This window comes from Sebastes fasciatus, chromosome 7, assembly GCF_043250625.1.
Source record: "Sebastes fasciatus isolate fSebFas1 chromosome 7, fSebFas1.pri, whole genome shotgun sequence".
Classification (NCBI taxonomy): Eukaryota; Metazoa; Chordata; class Actinopteri; order Perciformes; family Sebastidae; genus Sebastes; species Sebastes fasciatus.
In genome coordinates, this window is record NC_133801.1 from 21,510,790 (window position 1) to 21,531,235 (window position 20,446).

The 20,446-nt window shown below is 43.8% G+C and overlaps 1 protein-coding gene across 4 annotated transcripts in view; it reads right to left on the reverse strand.

Annotated features, from left to right (window-relative positions):
- Nucleotides 1–20,446, reverse strand: part of schip1 (schwannomin interacting protein 1) — a 262,826-nt gene that overhangs the window by 36,800 nt on the left and 205,580 nt on the right. Inside the window, exons 1-2 of one of the 4 annotated variants that reach the window (XM_074642229.1) lie at nucleotides 12,653–13,252; nucleotides 8,352–9,137 (exon numbers count right to left, since the gene is read on the reverse strand). In XM_074642229.1, the coding sequence (XP_074498330.1) occupies nucleotides 8,352–9,137; nucleotides 12,653–12,661 (795 nt within the window). In that variant the 5' untranslated portion in view covers nucleotides 12,662–13,252. Of the gene's footprint in view, nucleotides 1–3,135; nucleotides 3,379–8,351; nucleotides 9,138–11,571; nucleotides 12,052–12,652; nucleotides 13,253–20,446 lie in introns of those variants that run through there. The other 3 variants (XM_074642228.1, XM_074642227.1, XM_074642230.1) reach the window with 3 other exon arrangements.

Here is a 20,446-nt window from a genome sequence, read left to right on the forward strand (position 1 = left end):
GGAAGGGTGTGTGAGTTCTTATCAATCAAGATGAATGAGTAGCTTTAGGCTATGCCTTCCCACCCAAAACACTTATTTCATCTCCAACCACAACAGCATCTCTATCTAATTTACCCACAACGTAGCCGGCTTGCCTGATGACATGACACTGAATCATTAAACACACCGGTGTTAGGTGAAATACTTGGTAACCTTCCACCTCCCTTGACCAAAACAGGAGGTCAATGTCAGTAAATCTACACCTTGTATCATAATTATTCATAAATACAACTAGGTTTGTATGTTTTTTTGTGTTTGTTTACGTGTGCAGACAAGGAGAGATTATCAGGCAGCTCATTAAACTGTACTTTGACACCAGATAAGAGCACTCCTGTCTGTGAGACTTGAACTTAATAACCTGTGGTGTTTCTTGGGCGTTTGTGTTTCCCCTGGTTACGGTTTGTATGTAGAGTTTGCAAGTAGAACGTTTATCACTAGCCAGCAGGTCAGTCTAAAAGTTTATATGAGCGTGTGCAGGTGCGTGCCACATCTAGACCAAACATGGTAGGCTATAGCAGACCGCCTGACTTGTCTAACTGACTTCCCTTTTCAACTACAGTTGAAGGTCACGGGATCAATGCTGGGCGGCTTAGTGATGAATACCCTTCAACAACAAACACTACTATATCCCTTTGCTATCTGACACACCAAGCAGACAGTTGGCCATCGGGCACATTTGGCTGATTGAGCAGGTTGAATCTCCAATGGTGAGAGAGCCAACTGACCAGCTGTCCAGCCTGTGGACTAGGGTTGGGCAAAATGATGGTATATACCGTGCAATGTGTCCACCGGTAGAGATTTTCCAATACCGTTTCCGTTGTGGTAGCTAATCTATTATTACAAATATCTAGTGAATCCAGCTGCCTGGCAAGGTAACACGATTTGGGCCGACATGAAGGAGGAGAGTGAGGTTGTGAATACAGAGCAGGAGGAGACATCCTAACCAACCCAAGATGAGGAAAAACTGTGGTTACATGATTACCAGACATTTGCACATTGTAGTTTATTTTGTTTTGGCAGCTTTTTGAAATGAAAGATGAGCAAATCCTGAAGGAAAAGTTGTCTTTTCTTTCTTTTGGTATACTCTAAAATACAAATTTGTGTGATTTTTATATCACTGACTAAAGTCTGGCTGCTATTTATTTACACCTGTTAACCTTAAAACCTTTAACACTGAAATTAATGTTCTCAGGAACTATAGGGCTGCACAATTAATCCAAATTTTATCGAAATTAATTTAATACTGCAATTTTCCAATCCCAGGAGGCACAATAATTGTTATAGGCCTACACATCATATTCGACAGTCTTAGGAAAACATCTTTGTTTGGTAGAGATCAACACAAAAATTGCACCGTAATCATTAGGGCTGTGTATTGGCCAGGATCTGGCAAATCGCTACGTATCATGATACAGGAGTTACGGGTCAATATATTGCGATATATTGCGATACTCTAAGTAAGGCGATATATCGCAATTTTTTAATTCATTTTAGGAAAACTGTCTTAGTATAAAGAACACACCACCATATGCATAACATCTGAGTAAAACACTTTATGCAATCAGGACAGTGAGATTTGCATTTAACATCTAACATCACAGCACTACTCTGAGAGGGCACATCTCTTTGCAAATTAAATAAAGTATTGACTGAGTTAATATTTGTATGTAAACTATTAATTGATAATCAATACAGTGTTTATATCGATACAGTATCACAAAACATAATATCGCAATATTTGATTTTTTCCCGATATTTGTTTAACACCCCTAATAATCATTTTAATGTTTTTTAATGGAAATGAGAATAATGATGTCAAAATGATCATCCCCTCTGATATCGCAAATCATATTGTAATCGCAATATCATTCAAAATAATCAAAAATTGATATTTTTTTAAATCATTCAGCCCTATCAGGAACCTTAAATCTTCCATTTTGCAAGAATTTGAGTTTTACTGTTTTGAGTCTGTTTTTAACTCAGGTGTTGTCTCATATGAGGTAGTTGTTGTTGTTTGTATGGAAGTTCCAAATAAAAGAACATAAACCATTTCTTAATTGAATTTACAGAACAATTACTGTATGGTGATATATACCGCTACCGTGATATTCAATTTCATATACAGTGATAGAAGATTTTGGCCATATCGCCCAACCATACTGTCGACAAACTGATTTGACCCATTTAAGGTAGTTGGTTCTAATGTTTTGATTCTGCCTTTTTTTCTTCTTCCACAAGCAAAGGACCATAAGCTGACAAGGACAGTGCAAAGCAAAGTTTTACAGCACCAGCTGCGCCTTCTTATCTGACATTATTTGTATTCCAAGTGTATATAACAAGACCCTCTAAACAGATTTATCTTGTTTGTCTTCCAGAAGTATTTTTGGATTAGACAGCCTCCTTGCTTCCTCCATCCAGGTGCACATACAGCCTGTATGTGCATGCAGTCGCCAGTCAGTTTTAGTCTTTGTGGTGTGTGCATGTGCAACTTTTAACAGAAGACCTGAGGTGATATGAGGCATCCAGAAGCAACACAAACATTTTGATCAGTTGGCCTTTTGCTAGTCCTTCGAGCTTGGCGCCACAAACTTTCTCTGCACCTCGAGGTAAAGGAACATTCAAAACAGGTGCATAGCACACAGCTTTGCTTATTTAAAGCAGGATTCAAATACACGTGCACTGCATATTTGATGTTATTCTTTCTTTGCCAGAAAGGAAAAAAATAGAGGGCTACCAAGTAGCCAACCCACATATGGTCCGAGTCCTGCAAGCATGAACCTGCTCTTTGTTAAAGGGTCAACCAGAACATTAGTTCTGAGGAAACTGAGCTGCGTGGACAGATGTGCAGCTGGCTCTACTTTATGTTCCATTCTAAACATACTTTAACTTTTCTGTTACATACAAACTCAAAAGACAACGTGTTACAGCAGAGGAATGTAGTGCCCAAGGCTAAAAATACATTAGGAGGCTTTTGCCAAACAATTTATCTAACTTTAAGTCTGAACTTTGTCCTGGTTTGACCACAGCCACATCACACATGTAATCTGACAAACCGGACATAAAGCGCACTTCTACGAATTTCATATTTTGCTTTACCTGAGTTAGGTGCCCGACTTGCCGTGGGGAATCCAAGGTTAAGCTGAGATGAAAAACACTCCACTTGTAAAATAAAGCAAAAAAAAATCTACCAAAAGTGTGGCAGACTGTCAGCATACCAGATAAGAAAAATATATCCTTTGATTCAGTGAGGTGAGTGTGTGCATGTGTGGACTAACAGCAGACAGAAAGCTGCCTGACTCTAAAGCAGAGGCGATGCAGTCAGTGTGTGTGAGACGAGAGTGTGTGTGAGCTACAACGTGCAGAGGGCCGGGCGTGTTTCAGCTGGTACCGGCACATACATCACGCACACACTCAGACACGCACACACACGAGGAGGAGTAACAGTGGTTAAGCCTAGGGGGTTGAACCAGACACCGGAGCCTCAGAAGGCGCTCTCCACACCTGGCTGAAGCGTCCTCCCACTTCATACCCATGTATACGTTGACTATCTACTCCCCCAACTTTCCTCCCAAACCTTCCCTCACCTCCCTCCCTCCTCCACAGGTTCTTTCTGATCCCATCTACTCTCCTAACATCAGCTGTGGCTGCTTTGCTTCCCCATGCAGGCTCTACCTCCAGTGTGACTACTTTATACTCATTGTTTGTCCACTATAACTGCACTGAGGACTTCTCAAACCCTACAATTTCTTCCTTTCTCCCACCTTCGGCCTCTCTGCCTCTACGTGGCACAGTCTGAGCACTGGGTGAAGGTAGTAGTTAGGTTGTTAGTGGAGGGAGGCGAGCACAGTTCAACAGCTGAACTCGTACATAATCACAGAGCACAGAGCGGAGAGAGAGAAACGGAGAAACCTCTCCTCTGCCTTTGCTCTCCTTCTCTAACCTCTCTCTGCTTCTTTTGCATCCTTTTATTTTCTACAGCCCTTGAGTGCTTTTCTGGGGCAGAGCACTCCACACTTCTACAAGTCGGTCCGGCTCTTGGCCTTTTTTTTACTGTTTATATTGTGTGCTTGAGCAGCACTTTCCTATTAAGTAGATGTTCATCGACCTGTTACTTCCTCTGACAGCTGGAAAAACTAGACAAATCATCACATCTGTCCTAACAGCACAGAGGTTATATATTTAGGAGTTGTCCAACTGACTTTTGGCAATTTGTAATCTCACATAAGTTATGTGGCTTTGTTATATGTCATTTCTAATTAAGTTAATTACAGATTTTTTTGCAGTATTTGAAGCATTTACATACAGTCGTGAGACTCGCAAGAAACTGATTATAAAAAAAGATTGATGCAGCAGTGGCTGACATATCCTGACTTTATTTTGTTTCTTAGCGTGAGTCAAAGTCCAAAAACAAGGATCCTAAACTTCCCATAATGCAACTTGATACAGTCTTTACCTTAGACCTTTCCACACTCCACACGTCCAATTTTTTAACACAGGTTTTTGCTTAAAAATCTTTACATCATGAGGGGTTATTTTCTCTGACTTAAACCTCCTCCAGATCTTCAGACGACTTATAACATTTTTCATATCCAGGTTTGTGATTGGTGGAGTTCACCTTTAAAACCTCAATCTCAAATATGAAACTATGCACTCGCACAGGGCTGCAAATAACAATTATTTTCATTATTGATTAATCTGTTGATTATTTCCTAGGTTAATCAATTAACCGTTTGGTTTATAAAATGTCAGAAAATAGTGAAACATGTCCAAACCAATGTTCTGGCATAATCAAGAGATTTGTACTGTTTGTGTATGTATGTGTGTGTGTGACATCTCTTCTCTACACTTATAAAGTAGGAGTGGTGCTGCAGGTCTCAGCACGGGCCCTATCTGTCTAACCACAGTTTGCCCACGGGGTGTTTTTAAACCGTGTGAGTAAGTCTGGGTGTGTGCACTCTGAGATAGAAAAAAGAAGTAGCCTGTAGGCATGGATTTAATAAAACACACAGGTAACTCCCTGAGTATAGATACAGTACATACATGTAGACTGACTCCATCTCTGCCTTTTTCACCTCAAGACCGGCTCGGAAGAATAATGTTATTGTTTGCCTTTCAGGGGTGCGGGGCTAAATGGAGAGCCAGGTGTAGTGTTACCCCTAGCGTACTTGAGGTCCCTGTGGGCCCCTTCCTGTCACGCGACTCCAGAGTTCATTAGAAACAAATTACAAACAGGTCAGCAGTATGCTCCTCATACTCATGAATCCTCCTGACCCCACACACACCCACAGCCTGCAGGCAGACGCTGAGATTACAGCAGCCAGAAACCACACCCTAACCAAACACACCTGCACCAATATGACTGGTTCATTGATACAAAAATGAAATAACATGCAGGATGAGTGAAGGCAGAGACTAGCCAACGTATTACAAAGTATTAATCTACAAGTAGAACTACCTAGAAACATGTCACTGCATGGTGAAAATGATGCTAGTAACTGTCTATGTGTATCCTATCAGTCTAGTTTAAAGCTCATTTTACCTGATCCGTATTTTAAACATTTTCTTATATACAAGCACTTGTGAATTTGTGGTGTATACTGCAGCTATGGCATCCGACTGGCGACCGGCTAAACCTGTCTCCAGGCATTTAGCGACCACAACCGATTATTAGCTCTGAGCTTCGCTGTGTCCCGTCTTTCTGAAAGCACAGATGCTTTTTGAAGCTCTGCTGAAGCGTGAATATCTCTGTCCCTCTGGACCCCGGCAACATCCCAGACAGACAGACCCCCTCCATACATGAACACACGCACATCATCTCGCTGGTGGGTCCCGCCTGAGTGGGTGTCTAAATATTTAACAGCATTTTAAAAGTGCCAGCCCCTCGTTTTCCTCCAGGGTGTCTGCTAAATCCTGTAAATGTAAGAACTTAAGAAACTCAGATGCCCCCTGACATAGAAAGACACCGGGGATGTCTCAGTTCCTGAACTGACACTTGACTGCTTTTGTGCTCTTGTTCGCAGGTTAGCAGAGGGTTAATACTAGCTATTAAGGCCCCGACACACTAAACCGATGGTCGGTTGTTGGACAGTTTGGGGCCCTCGGTGAGCGTCTGTCAGCCTAGTTTTTGTGGTGTGTCCCACACCGTCGGCTCTAGTCTGCCCGTGTCTGAAGCTTTTCAGCCGATTCAGCATGTTGAACTGGCGGCAGAGCTCGTCGGTGAGAGAAGCCAAGTCAAGAGGGAGCACATAGAAGGCTCTTCTTATTTTTCATCTCATCTGATCATTCCAATACACGGATATTTTCACAACGACATGGCCATCGGGAATGAAGTTAAGTGGTGAGCGAGAGTGGTGTGAAAATGGTCAGCAAACACCGCTTTGTTTTATGTATGTATCATAACAACGGTTTGTATATCTGCTGTCCCTCGGTCTTCCGGTTTCCCTTTTTGAATGACAAATACAGACTACCGCTGCCTGCTGGTGTGGAGTTATTTCATTTCAAGCAGACGCACAACGTAGTGCTAACTGGCCGCCGGCTGTAGTCTTTGCAGTGTGTTCAAATGCAGCTTGTCGACAAAGACAGAGGCGACGTGAGGCGACGTGAGGTGACGTGAGGCGACGTGAGGCGACGTGAGGCGACGTGAGGCGACGTGAGGCGACGCAACAGTCGGCCTTCATTGCCGCTAGTTCTTTGATGTCGGCTTGGTGTGTCTGGGCCTTTATGCCACATGTGGAAGCTCAGGGATAGGACTAAACAAACCAAAAGGTCAAATTACATGTCAGAAGTTCAGTGATGGATTGTACTGATATGATCCATATGATGGGCATTCCTCTACAGAAGTAAAGCAACAGCACTTAAGCGGGGGATTGTCCAGGATATAAGCTTGTGCCTCCGGTCTTTTCTGGTATATCTCTTCTGCTCCCAGCTCAGGTTGGATTACACGGCTAATTCTAATTTCTTATCTACTCAGGGCCATCAAAACGTGAGGCCCGCTTTCTCTGAGGATTGTTTTTTTTACTTGTAATCGGAGAGACAGTTGGAAGCTGAGGCACTTTATCAGCATCAGGACCAGGCTATCTCTATCTACCACACCAGGCCTGGTCTACAGTACCTTCATGTGTACACACATGTGAGACGCCACATGTGGCAAAGAGCATGTGTGTGTGGATGTGTGTGTGTGTGTGCAAAAGATAGTGGCTGCATGTGGAGACAGTCTGTCTTTCAAGAGATTTTCTTCTTCCACCCATCAATTATATCACAGCCCACTGCCTAGGGAGGGAGGGAGAGAGCAGACTTTCCCCAGACTACTACAGCGAGCCAGCCAGGAGGTGACCTTCTCCTTTAAGATGGACAGCAGGTAATGAACATTGACACAAAACACACAAGCCATGTGACCCCGAACCCAAAGATACCATCTTCCTGTCCTTTCCTCCCTCCTTCCTTCCTCTCATCCCCCACTTCTCCCGCTGCATTCCTGACATGCCTCAGGGAGACAGAGGGGGCCTCCAGGACGGACAAACAAAGACACACAACACACACAACACACTCACAATGGCACTGGCTGCGGCCATTGTCTGTATGCACTGAGGGAAAAGGTCTCGGCGCTTGCATACCAAAAGAGAATCCCCCTTTCTCAAACACAGACACTTGCCGTCGCTTAGTTTTACTGCACTAAAACTGTGGCTGGTGCTGCTGTAAACAATTTTCTGCTGCTCCTCCCTAAACATTTTGAAAGCTACACCCTTTTGGACCCACAGAGCAACAATAAAGAAAACATAAAACTCTGGCTGGGACTGCAATTTAAACTGAGTGATGTCATGAGATTGTGTGTGAGTGAATCATAACAGAAGTTGCTGGAGCTGCTGGTGTGGCACGAAAGGCCTGTAGACACTCTCTGCAGAATGTCGATGCAACACTGACCTCTTCTGGTGGAAACACCACATAGCCACAACAAACGACATCCAGATTTATTTTTATATTAGGGTAAACAGATACAAGCCTGTGAGGTCAGGAACAAATCTTTGCTGTAGTAATTATTTATCCAAGGTCATCAAATAATAACTATTTGCTTGTACTGTTGGACAGAGATTCTCTGATCTCCATGACGGTTAATAGCTGGGCCACATAGCTTAACTTTAGCCAACTAATCCCTCTTCCTTACTCCAGCTAACCTAACCTCATGTTTTCAGGGTCCATATGACACAGATAACTGCTGGATTACAGATGAACACTCCGTGTGAGGTAACCTTTGACACATATGAGCAGAAAAACCCCACAGGAACATAGTGACAGTGAAATCTTTAGACACTTACCGAGGTGTAGGCGGTCTTGCCCATGTTGTGGTTCTGGTTGAGGTTGAGGTTCTGGTTCTCCAGCTCTCTGCACTGCAGCCCAGCCAGGTGTCTCTCCAGGGCTGCCCAGTCCATGGTGGGCAGAGGCTCCTCCTCTACACTTTCCTCCTCTTTGTATCCCCCCATACGTCCCCCAGTCCCTCCTCCTCCACCACAGCCACCACCACCACCAGCCCCGCCAGTGCTGCGGCTCCCCCTGCTTTGACTGGAGCTGCGATGGCGGGGCTTGGGAGTCCCTGTGCCCCCCTGCGGTGTACCGGGGGATTGGGGCTGGTGGCTCCTGGGCAAAATCAGATTGCCGTTCTGTTTCAGTTCCTCGGGGACGGCCGCGACTGACGTGGCGGTGTGTCCGCCAGGGGCCGGGAGGGGCGGGACGGTCTTCACATCCTGGAATTCTTCGGCGAGGCTGCGACTGTTCACTGTCTTCCCGAAGCCTTCGCCGAGGCCGTCGGCCCCCACGACGCCTCCTCCTCCACCTTCCTCCTGACCAGGAGGCTGTGGAGAGGTGTAGTCCTCCCCGTACTCGCTCTCCCACTCCTCTATCACCTTCTTCTTGTACTCTTGGTAGTCCTCGTCCTCCTCGTAGTCCTCTAGGGTGACCAGGTCCAGAGAGGGGGAGGATTTGTAGTCCTCCAAAGTGGCCAGGTCAAGAGACGGGGAGCAAGGCGTGACCTTGTTGGAGTTGGACTCTGAGCTGGAGCGACTGGACGCATCGCTCCCCAGGTCCATGCCATCCTCCCGGTAATCCTGCAACGACAAGGGAACAGAGGAAAAAAGAGTGAAACTGAGGATGTGTTTAAAATAGAGAAAAGAAAAGAGAGGGAAGGAGAAGAGGAAAATGAAAAGAGAATTTAAGGAAGTGTGTAGATTTAGATTAGTCACACCAGTGTTGTGGTTTGAGACCGGCAACCACAAAGCACTTCCTGTCCCGCAGGAACTTCCTGCCTGCACAGAATTTTGTAGTCACCGTCCCTCTTGGACTTGTTGTCTATAGTCTTCTGCTAAACAACTGTACTGCTCCAAAGCTTCCCCGTCTTACTAGACTATGCCAGTTGATCATACATTCCTCTGGTGTATGTATACGTGTGGGCTTGTGCAACACTTGACACACACATCGAAGGCGGAGTCCGTGTGGCTGGATGTGTCAGAATAATATCCCACCACCCACTGCTACATCTGTACAGCACCACGGGGACAAAACACGGGTGTTGTGAGAGTGAGGGACACTGACATGTCAATGCACAACACACCAAACTGTGACACCGACAGATGACAGAGTTGTTGTCTAACCTTGACGGCGTTGCCCCCGCGGAGCCCCAATCACCACCTGACTGATTAGTTCACAGCTAATGAAAACGTCCCCGTTGTTTACAACCCCGCTCCACAAATCTCCACCTGACCCGAGCCTTTCTCTTGCAGCGTTATCTATCTTTTTTTTCTCCACAGGAGCGCATTATCATAGCGCCTCACGCCACTTTTTAAAAGTTAATGAAAAGCAAGGAGCAGCAAAATTTCTCTCGAGGCAAAAAGAAATTAACGACACATTCCTACGTGATCCGCATTATGAGTTGCTGTGGAAAAGAAATTAATTATGAAGACTGCTAATTACTGGTTCAGACCGTGAGGATTTAGAGTAGGTTTACACAAGAAGGAGAAAATGCAATGCATACAGCGTTATCCTAATTCTAATAAGCTTTTGTGGAGTTGCGGACCACACCTGTGCAGACACCGGCTGTTGACGTCAAAAGCACAATGCAGAAAATATCTATGTTGAGCAAAGCAATATGACTCAGCATCTTGGAGGCTGGATATGCAAATTGCTGATGCAGTGTAGAGACATAAGCCACACTATGATGAGGAGATTGCATTTCTCTATGAGATGCTAACGGGTCAAAGGGGAGAGATGTGAAGCTGCTGCAGGGATAAAGATTGCACTAGAGTTTTCCTTGTATTGTCTGTCTGAGTATGCCTGATACTTTCGCAGTATTTGTTTTGTACTCAAACCTGCTTTATTATAAGGGGACATGAAGACCTTATTTTTTACAATATGGGACCTTTGAAGCGGCAATCCTTAAAATTGCGATCCTGGTTGATCTAGAATATCTATTTTGAGTGAAAACAGTGGAGTTGTGCATAGAGTTTAGTAGTCTGAAGACTCTTTGCTGACACAAGCTTCGGGTTTTCGGAGTTGTGTGCATGGTTCCATTTTTGTGTGTGTTTATAAAGGAGAAAACATGTAGTGCAGCATTCCCTATCCGGGGATGTTGCCACAGATGCCCAGTGTGTAATGATGTGGGCGTGTGGTAGTTGCGGTGCTTTCATCGGTGGAGCATGGGCTCGGTCACCAATGTGTTGCCTTATTTGGCTGTGGATAGCGACTTAATAGTCATTGTTTGGATGCAAATCTTTGAGATTGCCACTTTAAGGTGTCTCTCAATGTTTTGTTTGGTTACATTATTTTGTTGTCTATTTAATTAGAGTTTAAATTTTGTTTGTTGTCTTGTAGACTTCGTACTGTCGTCTATCATTTAAGGGTTATGTATTGTTTGTCAGCGTGTTTGGTTTTGAAAAAGTGAAATAATATATACTGTATATAAATATAAAGATGGCACTAGCTGCACAAATGGGGCCATAGAAGCTATATTTTGCTTTGACAATGTGTCAATAGAGAGTCAAAACTATTTAAATGTTATTTAAAAAAAAAGCCTTGGTAACATATTGCATTTGCACTGGGGGTGTTGGGACCTCCAGGGTGTTCAGATGGAGAGTTCAATTTCAGTATTCTTAACTCACTCAGGAATTAGACCAGTGCCAGAATGTATGACTGTACTGTTTCTAGGCTTGTTACCCTTCAGTCTAGACAGTAATAACATGTATAATAAAATCCCATATTCAGTTCCTAGGGATCATTTCCAATAATCTATGTGGGTTCTTGACATGAAAAACTCCAGCACCAGACCTCTCTAGGTCTACAACTGAAGGGGGGAGGAGGACTTAAGGGCACACAACAACATTACCAGCCTACTTATGGCCTCCTAATGCTCTGAAATCACTTGGACCTGGCATTTTACAGCAGTCACGAGTATGCCAATTTGTTAAATGTAATGTCCAGGCTAAAACATGATGCATGGATGGTACAACATATCAATACACCAGCAGCTACAGCAGAGAACAACCTTACCGACGTGCTCATCAAAAACGCGCTGGATGGATAGATCACCACCAGTCCCCTCGGTGTGTTGTGAACCAGCCTGTCATCTCAGGCTTTGTCACCCCCCCTTTAAGTGCTTTAAATGGAAGAACACGGATTCAGGAAGCCGGTCGGGGTGGAGTTTTTCCTCTCCAAGTAATATAGGAAATAGAAAGCAGAGTATCCAGAGCTGAGCTGAGCTGCTGCGATTTCAAATCTCGGTCATCATCACCGATCCCTTTTCTTTCTTGGAAGTGTTATCCCGGTTTGTGCAGCCTCCAAAACAAAACAACAGCTTGGGTTTTCCAGATATTATCGCGCATAATATGATGATCACATGATTGAAATAATGTAATCATTTAAAGTGTTTTTTTGAGAGAGAGAGAGAGAGAGAGAGGAAGGCGCTGCAAGACGTGCAGGCTGGAGCGTCAAAGCTGATCCGCTGTGGGGATTAAACCACCGACCATACAGACAGACAGGCTCTGGATTTGGACCCGAAAATACATGCAAATTGACAGCTGCACCGATCCCCACCCCAGAGCCGGGTGTCTAGGGAGAGGGGGGTTTAATTTATGTCAAAGACCCTAACAACTCTGCCCGTCTCTCTCCATCCATAGTGGAGCATCATCATCATCATCGCGCATATATACGCCCATCAGTCAGTCTCTGCGAGCGTCGAGCGTCTATATACTCCTCCAAGTGCTGCACGCATGACAGTTGCATGATCACACCTGGCAACACATCATGTCTTTTTAAAGGGGTTTGACATTTGATTGAAAATAAACACTATTATTATAAGAATTTGGGATATTACGCGTGCGTTTTCTTCCAATTGTGCCATATGATGTAATGTTCCCAAACTAGTCCCAGGAGGAAACCTGACATCCACCCTCAGGCAACAGAAACGCCTAATATCACACCATCACACTGCATGGGGATGACACCCACCACAGCTGTGACCGGTGCACTATTATCGGTAAAGTCAACGCCTGTAAAAGCTTAGGGTAAGGCGAGCTAAATAAAAGTGTAGCCTGGATGTAACATCATCAGTAAACGAGCCCGATATACTCACTGTCATCATCTTCGTATCAGCTTCCCACGTCGCGTCTCAAGACATTTTAAAGTGTAAAAATCCCAGCTGTTATAGACAACGGTGCACGGCGCCTGACTTGTTCCACAGCAGCAGCAGCTTTTTATATTTTATTTTAAGGGCGGGTGTCGGTGAGGGTGGAGGAATCACCACAGAGAGCCGGTGGATCATTCAGTGCAGTCATATCGCTGGTATGAGTGTGTATAGTCGGTCCACAAGAGGAGACACAACCGGCTTGATTGGACAAAATGTCTTTAAAATCCCAGCAGCAGGTCTTCTTTCTTTCTGCTTCTGTCCTCTCCTCTCCTCCGACACCGACAGTCCAGTCTGAACGCGCTCTCCTTCTCGCTTCCCAACCACGTCAGCTGGAGAATAAATAGTCTCTGAGTAAAAGTGCGTCTCCTTATATTGTGGGTACACGTTTCTCACACACAACCAGGCGGCTTCTATATATCACTCAGTTATTACCTAGAGAAACTTAGAAGCGCAAAACAAGCTGCTGCTCCCTGGCTGGCTGTGTCTGTGTTGTGTTTCTCTCTCTCTCTCTATAATAATATAACCGGCTCTCTGTCGCAGCCTGCAGCTCTAGAGGAGAAAGTGACGACGACAGAACACAACTAAAGCCCAACCTTCTGCACCCACTGACCTTGCACATGACAGATAGAGAGAGAGAGAGAGAGAGAGAGAGAGAGAGAGAGAGAGAATAACTATCTAGGTGAATTATTAAACATACTTCTGGTGTTTTTTGAATTGAGAATATTTCCAGACTGGGTTTCTATCAGGGATCCTAACAGCTCTCATTTGGCTTCACATTATTTAAAACAATGGCTGTCATTTTTCATCAGAGTTGAGTGGTACACCTGTACTATCTAATGCAATCCAATGCAACACCCCTGCAATGAATCCAGCCTTTGTGAAGGTTATAATGTTCAGTTTGAGAGTGTGTCACTCATACTCATACACTCATAAAGCAAGTTTCAAACACTGTTAAAGCAAACTAGACTATAGGGCTGACACAAATGCTTCAAAGCGTTGACCGTTGTCATGGTATTTGACCTCAAAATCTCTATTCCAATGCTTTGTTTACAATTTTTAAAAATTTTTTTTTATATAAAAGTATGTAATAATAATGTGGGGGCTGCACGGTGTGGTTGGCACTGTCGCCTCACAGCTAAAGGGTTCATGGTTCAAACCCGACTAGGGGTCCTTCTGTGTGGAGTTTGGATGTGTTGGCATGGGTTTTCTCCGGGTTCTCCGGTTTCCTCCCACAGTCTAAAGACATGCAGGTTAATTGTTGACTCTAAATTGACCGTAGGTGTTAAAGGGTCTGTTTGTAACTTCTTACACGTATAAATCACCCGGGTCGGTGTCCTATGCGCGCTCGCGTGTGGCTACGCTGTTCAGACAAGACTCCAACACAAACTACACGGAAGCACCAAAATCGCAAAGTTATATCTAGTGAAGCCCGTCTTGCAGAACAGTGTTGGCCGCAGTCGGAGTACGCGGGGGAGATCGTAGCTTTGGTCTCCAGGGCCGGAGTCTCTGCTGTACTCTGCTCCGCTGCTCCTCTGCCTGCTTGGCTTCACTCAGCTCGCTCCACCTCACGTGTATGCGCGCACACTACACACTGCAGAAGACTTCGTAGCTCTGAGAATATCTAGTGAATGTACAGTGGACGTTTGTGCAGAAATAAATGCTGCAGCTCCTCCAGACCAAAAGAGGTTTTCCGTGTCTTGTGAAGTGACGGGGCTCCGCAGAGAGAAACGTTATCGTCTCCGACCGGGTGCCGGTGTCTCCCTCCGGCCGCGGTCGGGAGGCTAAAGCAGGAAAAGCCAACACTAGGATCAGCAGTGATTCATGGAGAGACCTTCGTCTGGTCAGCTAACATTACTGCCAAGCAGGTGAAATATAGAGTGATATTGTGGTTTTAGCTGACGTGTGTTGCCTCACTGTTTTGAGCGATGGTCGTTCATGTCTATTTAGCGAGCACAAGCGCGAGCCCGACGCTGACTTTCGTTGACTTAACGGCCACAGGTGTCGCTGTTAACAAGCATTTCTGATTCTTACAAACAGTCCCTTTAATGTGAGCGTGAATGGTTGTCTCTATGTCTCTATGTGTCAGCCGTGTGATAGTCTGGCCAATGTCAGCTGGGATCGGCTCCAGCCCCCCCCGCAACCCTGAATAGCATAAGCGGTTACAGATAATGGATGGATGGATTCATTATTATCAGTTATTCTCAGACGGATATCACTGTTGTTGTGTGTAGAGGTGCGTGTGTCTCTGTACTGAAATGGGGGAGATGGAGACAGACAGACAGACAGACAGACAGACAGGCAGAAGAACATGTCAGCCTGCTGTGCCGAGCTGCACCGTGAAGCTTCAAATACCTTTGAATATTTCTCACCGAAGCTTCGAAGCCCAAAAAATGGCATACGGGACAGCCCTAAACTAGTGTTATATTCAAAAATATCACTTTTTGTTGCACAAAAATATCATGTTCTTCTATAAAATCAGTACAAAGGGCAAGTTGATCATCAAACACCTACGCATCAAATATCACACACTGCTTGGAGACTTCCATATTAGATTAACAGAGCTGCAGGAATCCCCAACAGTGCACAGGGAGCTCACAATCTCTCCAGCGATCTATACAACATTAAAGGTTAACTTCAACACTACCGACATTCTGCCTTTCTAAGCCGATACTTTCTAGAGTTTCCTAATTAAGTTTGGCAGAATATCAGAGCTCTCTAATTCAACCCAGTACAACAACACCAAACTACAGCCTTGGAAAATGGCCAGTATCAACCCATCTCGACATTATTAGCTTCACAAAGAATCGATGAGTCACTTGGTAGAAAACTCATCAGTTGATATTTTGATGATCCATTGATCGTTTCAGCTATTTTTTTAAGCAAAATAATTGCTGGCCCCAGCTGATCAATTGTGAGGATTTGCTGCTTTTTTGTCTTAAATAACAGTACATTTAATATCATTGGGTTTTGTACAGTTGGTCAGACAAAAATAGCTGTTTAACGACCTCACCTTGAGCTCTGAGAAGTTGTGAGGATTTTGACATTTAAATGATAAATGAAGAAAATAGAAAGCCCATTTTTTATCGTTTCAAAATCTACCTTAAAGAGAGATTTGTCAAGTATCTCTAATCAACTTGGGAGTGAGCAGGTACCGCATTTAGCATAAAAAATATGCTCAAATCATAACATGGCAAACTGCAGCCCAACAAGCAACAACAGCTGTCAGTGTGTCAGTGAGATGACTTGACTATGACTTGCCCCAAACTGCATGTGATTATCATAAAGTGGGCATGTCTGTAAAGGGGAGACTCGTGAGTACCCATAAAACCCATTTTCATTCACATATCTTGAGGTCAGAGGTCAAGGGACCTCTTTGAAAATGGCCGTGACCGTTTTTTCTCGCCATAATTTAGCGTAAGTTTGGAGCATTATTTAGCCTCCTTTGCGACAAGCTAGTATGATATAGTTGGTGCCAATGGATTCCTTAGTTTTTTCTAATTTCATATGATGCCAGTATCTTCACTCTAGCTTACTCTAGAAATTAGTGGCGTTAAAACAAATTTGCGTTATTATATATTAATCTTCTTTTGATATTCTTCACTAGTGGTTATTTGCATTCCTCTTGCTGGATGAAAACACTGTAGTAGACATATGAGTTAACACACACACTCACACACAGATGGCAGCTGCAGTGTCAGAGCTGAAGAGGGGTTAACACCAACATGGCATGATATCTTCATGTTGCATTCTGTTTCCTCTTGCAAACAGCTGGTAATTTCCATATCCCGAAATGGAGATCAAGTTAAATGTTGGTGATAAACCACAGCAGGAGTAAAACATACTCCAAAGCGTTTAGTAAAACAAGCGTTATGATTAAGAACGTCTCTCAAGTAGTAAGCCAAACATTTGGAAATACAAAAAGCGCTGCGTTGTGCTTCAGTGACGTCGTTGGGAGCTCTGCGCGTCCGGGCCTGCTGCAGCCTAGATTTGTAAATGTTTGAGGGATGGGAGCTGTCTTCAGACATGGTGCGCTGATTGTATAATAGCGGCACAAAGGACGACCCAGTCCGTGTAATAACAGAGCAGTACTTCAAAGACCCCTGGCTGAGCCTCCCCCTACGCTACAGTAGGGACAGCACTAGTGGGGATCTCCCCAAAGAGGAGACAGCAGGAGTCCAGCCTACTGCTACTACTCTCACTCCCACTGCTTTCAACTCTCTTATCAGCCCTTCCACTCCTCCCCTTCGCTTTTTCTCCCCAATTCCCCAAACATTAATCGGTCATAGTGAAGCAAAGTGAAGAGTTGTAGAGTTAACCGAATGCCTTTGAGGAGGATACGCTGCTTTTGTTTTTTTTTATCTTGGAGTGAATGTGAGGACTACAAGTTCATATGCTCACCAGGCAATTAACTTATCATTAACTTGTCAACAGGGGTCCGATATTGTTTATGGCGCTCTTGCATACACATCCAGGCGCGAGCACAGTTTGCTTTCTTTGAAGTTTCTCTTTAGCGTCAAAGCCAACTGAAAATAGTTTTGACGTGGCATCCTTCCCCTCAGTGAGTTGTTCCACGAAACAATAAAAGCAGCAACAAGCTCAAAGTCAAAAGCTCCATATGAAGATGTCAATGATATGTCACATCAAAGCTCATCACACCTGGAAGAAGTTGACTTTTACTGTACTTTTGATTGAAGGGGTGGTCAAAGAAAGTTCACCGTGCAACACTTCAGGCAACACCTGTTTTTTTTTACCCCCCAATCTCCGAAGAAGAAGAGGTGCGGTGTCTGTCAAACTGCCATTCAATGGGATTTACCAATCACCGAGAGGCAGAAACATGAGGGAAAACAGCCAGGTCTAGATCTACAGTATCTGGGAAAGCTTTCTGCCTAACAGTCCATCCGCAGCAGCTATCTGGCAGGAATCACTGAAGGGTCACACAAAGGTTAACTTCAACATAACCGACGTTCTGCCTTTCTAAGCCGATACTTTCTAATTAAGTTTGGCAGAATATCAGAGCTCTCTAATTCAACCCAGTACAACAACACCAAACTACAGCCTTGGAAAATGGCCAGTATCAACCCATCTCGACATTAGAAGCTTCACAAAGAATCGATGAGTCACTTGGTAGAAAACTCATCAGTTGATATTTTGATGATCCATTGATCGTTTCAGCTATTTTTTAAGCAAAAGAATTGCTGGCCTCAGCTGATCAATTGTGAGGATTTGCTGCTTTTGTGTCTTAAATAACAGTACATTTAATATCTTTGGGTTTTGTACAGTTGGTCAGACGAACATAGCTATTTAAAGACCTCACCTTGAGCTCTGAGAAGTTGTGAGGATTTTGACATTTAAATGATAAATGAAGAAAATTGACAGCCCATTTTTTATCGGTTCAAAATCTACCTTAAAGAGAGATTTGTCAAGTATCTCTAATCAACTTGGGAGTGAGCAGGTACCCCATTTAGCATAAAAAATATTCTCAAATCATAACATGGCAAACTGCAGCCCAACAGGCAACAACAGCTGTCAGTGTGTCAGTGTGCTGACTTGACTATGACTTGCCCCAAACTGCATGTGATTATCATAAAGTGGACATGTCTGTAAAGGGGAGACTCGTGGGTACCCATAGAACCCATTCTCGTTCACATATCTTGAGGTCAGAGGTTAAGGGACCCCTTTGAAAATGGCCGTGACCGTTTTTTCTCGCCATAATTTAGCGTAAGTTTGGAGCGTTATTTAGCCTCCTTTGTGACAAGCTAGTATGATATAGTTGGTGCCAATGGATTCCTTAGGTTTTCTAATTTCATATGATGCCAGTATCTTCACTCTAGCTAACTCTAGAAATTAGTGGCGTTAAAACAAATTTGCGTTAACGCGTTATTATATATTAATCTTCTTTTGATATTCTTTACTAGTGGTTATTTGCATTTCTCTTGCTGGATGAAAACACTGTAGTAGACATATGAGTTAATTTTTGAGTTATGAGTTATTTGCTGTTTTTTGGTCTTAAATAACAGTAATATACCTGGAAGAAGATGACTTTTACTGTACTTTTGATTGAAGGGGTGGTCAAAGAAAGTTCACCGTGCAACACTTCAGGCAACACCTGTTCTTTTTTGACCCCCAATCTACAAAGAAGCAGAGGTGCGGTGTCTGTCAAACTGCCATTCAATGGGATTTACCAATCACCGAGAGGCAGAAACATGAGGGAAAACAGCCAGGTCTAGATCTACAGTATCTGGGAAAGCTTTCTGCCTAACAGTCCATCCGCAGCAGCTATCTGGCAGGAATCACTGAAGGCCCATTACTGACAGAGAGATAAGGCCGGAGAAAAAGAATGCCCCTCAGATAATACCAAAAAGTCAGGGAACATCTTCCTCTGCTTATATCTGTCTTACACGCGTTTAAAAAAAACAGGGAGCACTTGACAATCGGTGAGAAATTGAAACTGTCTCTGCCCTGTCAGGAACTCGCCAACTCTAACCGAAAGTGACCTTGGAGGATTCACCCTATCACTTTTCCCCTCTCCTTCTCTCTTTTTCGGGGACCGAGGGGGGGAAGAGCTCACCTTGAAATAAGACTCGGGCCGAACCAGACGACAGAAAATGAAGCGTCGGAAACATGACTGTGGTGCAAGGCCAGAGTCGCAGATGGGAAATGTCCTGCCTGGTTATGAGAGACACGAGGCCACGAGAGGCCAGACAATAGACACAACACCCAGCTCACCATGTCGTGTCCTTTTCAGATAAAGAAGACCCAATCCTGACTCTCATGAAAGAAATCTTTAAACTTTTACCGCATATACCTTTTAAATGTATCCCCTTGTACCACTTAAATGACTCCCTAGCCTCAACGGATACTCCTTACTATTCATTACCTAGAAGAGCCAAGAAATGTCCTATGTACTATGCTCTATAAGAGAGTGATGCCTGCATGTAAGGGAAAATGGAAAATTGTTAACATTTACCAACATATACTGTCTGAGAAACACTGGAGGTTTCTCTGTGTCTTCTCTTGTTCAATCTTGTCTGTGGAGGATATCTATAACATACTAGAAACCTGACAATGTTGTATTCTTACATATATAAATCTTCTATAGTATAAGCCAGTTTGAAGAAGCAGTTTGGCCACACTACTTAAAGGAACAGTGTGTAACATTTAGGGGGATTTATTGGCAGAAATGGAATATAATATTAGTATGTTTTCTTTAGTATATATATCAAATCTGAAATTGAAAATAAGAATTGTGTTTTCGTTACCTTAGAATGAGACATTTATATCTACATACGGAGAGGGTCCTCCTCACAGAGCCGACCGCCATGTTTCTACAGTAGCCCAGGACGGACAAACACTGAATCAAGATAAGGCCATTCACGTTTTCATGACCACCGTAGTTCTCCTACAAGCTTGACACATGGTAGAAGTTTAAGTTGATTGCAATCTGCAACCTCACTGCCAGATGTCGCCAAATCCTACACACCGCACCTTTAAACTCGTTGTCTACCTCTTATGTTAACTAGGAAATACGCATTTAAGTTACCTTGAGGAATGCGTTTACAACTTTGCTGAGAAGTGTGCACGAATGGATGATATGGATAAAATAAGGTATGTTATCAATATATATCGTGATATAATACATTTTCTGGAAAACAATTGAGAAGCTGTTTATAACCAGATAGGAATGTCTGCTTTGGCGAATCCAGCAAATTAAGCATTATGTGTTTAGATGACGTTGGCTTT